Here is a 3,484-nt window from a genome sequence, read left to right as displayed (position 1 = left end):
GGACAGGAGGGAGGACAGGTGGACAGGAGGGAGGACAGGTGGACAGGAGGACAGGTGGACAGGAGGACAGGTGTTTAATGGGTTAACACGTGGAGATCTTAAATCTCATAAACTGCAGCAACCAAAACATTTTCTGAGATTCTTCTTCAAACTCAGCAGACAGAAATGCTGCAGATGCTAAAGCTACATTAGCATCATTTCATTAAATCTCCTGCTTGTGGCTCAGAGCAGCAGGTTGAACTCTAACCCTGCAGGGCCGGTTCCAGGCTGATGGGGCCTGGGGCAGAATCTGACTGAGGGCCCCATCAGCAGCTCTAACAGCTTCTGGTTGGATTTAATCTGAGAGGAGATTAAACTCACAGCATCAGATTGTTGCTATGGTAACAAAATAATCCAACTATGAATATCCCTAAACATGTTACAGTTTTATAACATGTTAGTTTTATAACATGTTAGTTTTATAACATGTTACAGTATGCTAGCTGTAGGTTAGCTAGCTGTAGGTTAGCTAGCTGTAGGTTAGCTAGCTGTAGGTTAGCTAGCTGTAGGTTAGCTAGCTGTAGGTTAGCTCGTTGCTGCTGATAATGTGGCAAAAGGATTTTTACACAAAGTTATAAATTATGTGAATCCTCTGTTAAAATTATTTGGAGACTCAGAATCAGTCCGGTTCCGGTCCACATTCAGTCGGTTCGGTTCCGGTCCACATTCAGTCGGTCCGGTTCTGGTCCACATTCAGTCGGTYCGGTTCTGGTCCACATTCAGTCGGTCCGGTTCTGGTCCACATTCAGTCGGTCCGGTTCTGGTCCACATTCAGTCGGTCCGGTTCCGGTCCACATTCTCAGGGGAGAAAGATTCAGTTGGTATAATTACACCTGAGAGAAATGAATTCATAAAGTCATGAACTTGTTTCATTTTTAGTCCAGAGTTGGTAGCTGGACCAGAACCAGAACCAGGACCAGGAGGATCCCTCTCACCTGGCTCTGGTTCCTCCTGGTTCTGGTACCAATATATTTTGATGAACTGGGTCGGTTTTTGTCTTCAAGGTTCTGGAGCTGCAACCAGAATTTCTACTGGTCTGACGGAGGACGATCCAGAACGAGAACCTGGAGAACCGGTGCAGAACCGGACCAGACTGCTCTGATCCAACAGGTCAGACATGAAGCCATCAGGTCCATCAGAACCTTCTGGGTGGTTCTCAATCTAGACCCCATCCATATAATCCGGGTTTAAACCGGATGTGAGGCAGTTCCGGTCTGCTTCCCTCTGATTGGCTCCTTCTCTTGGAACCGAATCAACAAACCCGGAACCGCAGAGCCCTGTGACCTGATCCAGGACTTCTCGAATCCCCAGCAGAACCGGTACCGTTAAAACCGGACCGCATGTCCAGGTGAGGTTCGGGTCTCACCTGCCTCCTTTGTGTCTCCGCTCAGGAAGCTCCTCTGTGATCACGTGAGCTCGGTGCAGCCGCCGGAAGCGGACTCCATCAGACTCGTTCATGTTCGGCTCGGCTCGGTTCGGTTTCAGTCAGAGCAGATCTGGACTAACGGTTCAGCGGGATGTTTAGCTGGGCTTCTTCTTCTGCTGCGGTAAAAGCGGAGGGTCGGATTTGCTGCCCCCAGCGGCACAGGAGGGAACTATAGCTGAAAACACGAATCTTCTCGCGAGGTTTCGAGGTTTTTCTCACTGTAGAAGTCCGTTTTCAGGCCAGCTGACGGTTAAATTATTTATTAAAGCCATCCGTATCATTTGTCAACAGCTAGATCAGAACCAACAACAATTACTGACCCATTTTCAGGCTCCGTTGAGACGTTACATTATCAGTTATAACAATCAGATTAACCCAGAAACAAACTCAACTCAGCTGCTTGTCCCGGATGAGCTGCGGTTCCGTTACTATAGCTACGGTCACACAAAACCTGCCAAAATAAAAGCATATCACCTCCACGGTTGTTGAAATAAGTAACCATACTCTATAAATGATATTTAATCCACGGTGAAAACATGACTCAGATGGAGGCTGATTGATTCTGTTATTGATCGGAAATGTTCTCACCAAAACAAATGGTCCAATAAAATTCAAAGATCAGTTTAACAGGAAGCTGTGACCTCCGCAGTTTGTCATGAATCAGATTCTCTCTGTTTACCCTGAGAAAACATTTCATTTTCACTATTCATCTTGAAACTATTTATGTTTAATGTGAATACAGTCAGATATTCTGCAAAGAACCAGGAAAAGAATCTCCTTTGATGAAAGACCATTTTAATCAAGTTTTGGACAAAGAGACGTTTAATGAAACTGCTGCTGCTCAGATATGAAGCCAAATGGAAACTACAAGCTGAAACATTGAATAATAAAATATCAAAAATCCCCAATAAGGACGAAAGATATTTACACAAAGATATTCCATTCTACTAGACAAACTCTACGTCTTCCCCGTCACCTCTGACCCTTTGTGCTGCTGATGAAGATGATGAAGATGATGAAGATGATGAAGATGATGATGGGTCATCAGGCGCTTTCTGTTTCTTGTAATTTTCAATAAAACAGCAGCAGTGGCTTTTTAGCCACTTTTCCAGAAAAATTCAAACAAACCCCGCCCTGTCCCGGTGGGCGTAACCATGGTGACCGCTGGCGGCGCTCTGATTGGTCAGACCGACTGCAGGCTGCTGAAGAACCGGTCCAGAACCGCCTCCAGCTGGTCCTCACTGTAGTCCACCACCTGGAGGCGCCGGCCGTCCGCCGCCCCTCGGATCATGGCCGACAGCGCTGCGGAGGCAGGAAGTTAACACCCTGACGGCCAATAACGTCAACATAAACAGGAAGTGACCTCACCGCGTCCTGACGACGGCCGGAACAAACACAGCACCTTCTTCTCCTTCATGTCGGCGGCCCGGCCCAACTCGTAGCCGACGCCCAGGGACGGCTGCGTCACCTCGGCAACCACCACTGAGACACACAGGGGTCAGAGGTCAGCGGCCCGCCCCTCTGGGACCGACGCTACGATCCGGTCTTACCGTCAGACTGCTGCAGCCAGGCCAGGTCTCGGTCATGGATGGCTCTGTCGCCCCCTGCTGGGCCCTCCTCTCCTGACCAATCAGAGCACAGCTGGTCAGTGACATCACATGACCAATCAGCAGCAGTGATGCAATTCATCGATCCTGAACCAGTTCCTTCATGAACTAATGAACCTTGTGGCCATGTTGGCCCCTAAAGTCCCCAGCAGCTTTAGGGTTAAAGAGAAGATTTCAAAGTAAAAGCAGATTTGTAGACGTGTCCCCACCAATATTTCCACCTTTCTTCCTTTATGTTCCTGCAGTAACTCGGCAGCAGCAGCTCGTTGTGTTCAGAGCATTAACAGCTTCTTAACATTATTGTGCAAAAACGTAAATATCGAGTCCTCAGTGATCTATAGAGGACTGGACGTCATGTGACCTGCTGGACGTCATGTGACCTGCTGGACGTCATGTGACCTGCTGGACGTCA

At 48.1% G+C, this 3,484-nt stretch overlaps 2 protein-coding genes across 3 annotated transcripts in view; both read right to left on the bottom strand.

Annotated features, from left to right (window-relative positions):
* apmap (adipocyte plasma membrane associated protein) overlaps nt 1-2,081 on the bottom strand; it is a 13,132-nt gene extending 11,051 nt beyond the window's left edge. The window contains exons 1-2 of one of the 2 annotated variants that reach the window (XM_017308939.1): nt 975-1,066; nt 606-872 (exon numbers count right to left, since the gene is read on the bottom strand). Coding sequence is in view for 1 of the 2 variants with exons in the window: in XM_008430530.2 (XP_008428752.1) it covers nt 1,406-1,497 (92 nt within the window). In the remaining variant the exon portion in view is untranslated. Of the gene's footprint in view, nt 1-605; nt 873-974; nt 1,067-1,405 lie in introns of those variants that run through there. The other variant, XM_008430530.2, reaches the window with a different exon arrangement.
* An 89-nt stretch (nt 2,082-2,170) lies between these two features.
* Nucleotides 2,171-3,484, bottom strand: part of dnph1 (2'-deoxynucleoside 5'-phosphate N-hydrolase 1) — a 4,333-nt gene continuing 3,019 nt past the window's right edge. The window contains exons 2-4 of the mRNA XM_008430529.2: nt 3,016-3,087; nt 2,834-2,947; nt 2,171-2,767 (exon numbers count right to left, since the gene is read on the bottom strand). Coding sequence (XP_008428751.1) covers nt 2,649-2,767; nt 2,834-2,947; nt 3,016-3,087 — 305 coding nt within the window. The 3' untranslated portion in view covers nt 2,171-2,648. The remainder of the gene's footprint in view (nt 2,768-2,833; nt 2,948-3,015; nt 3,088-3,484) is intronic.

The sequence above is a fragment of the Poecilia reticulata genome, linkage group LG15, assembly GCF_000633615.1.
Source record: "Poecilia reticulata strain Guanapo linkage group LG15, Guppy_female_1.0+MT, whole genome shotgun sequence".
NCBI lineage: Eukaryota > Metazoa > Chordata > Actinopteri > Cyprinodontiformes > Poeciliidae > Poecilia > Poecilia reticulata.
This window is presented reverse-complemented; position numbering and strand designations above follow the sequence as displayed.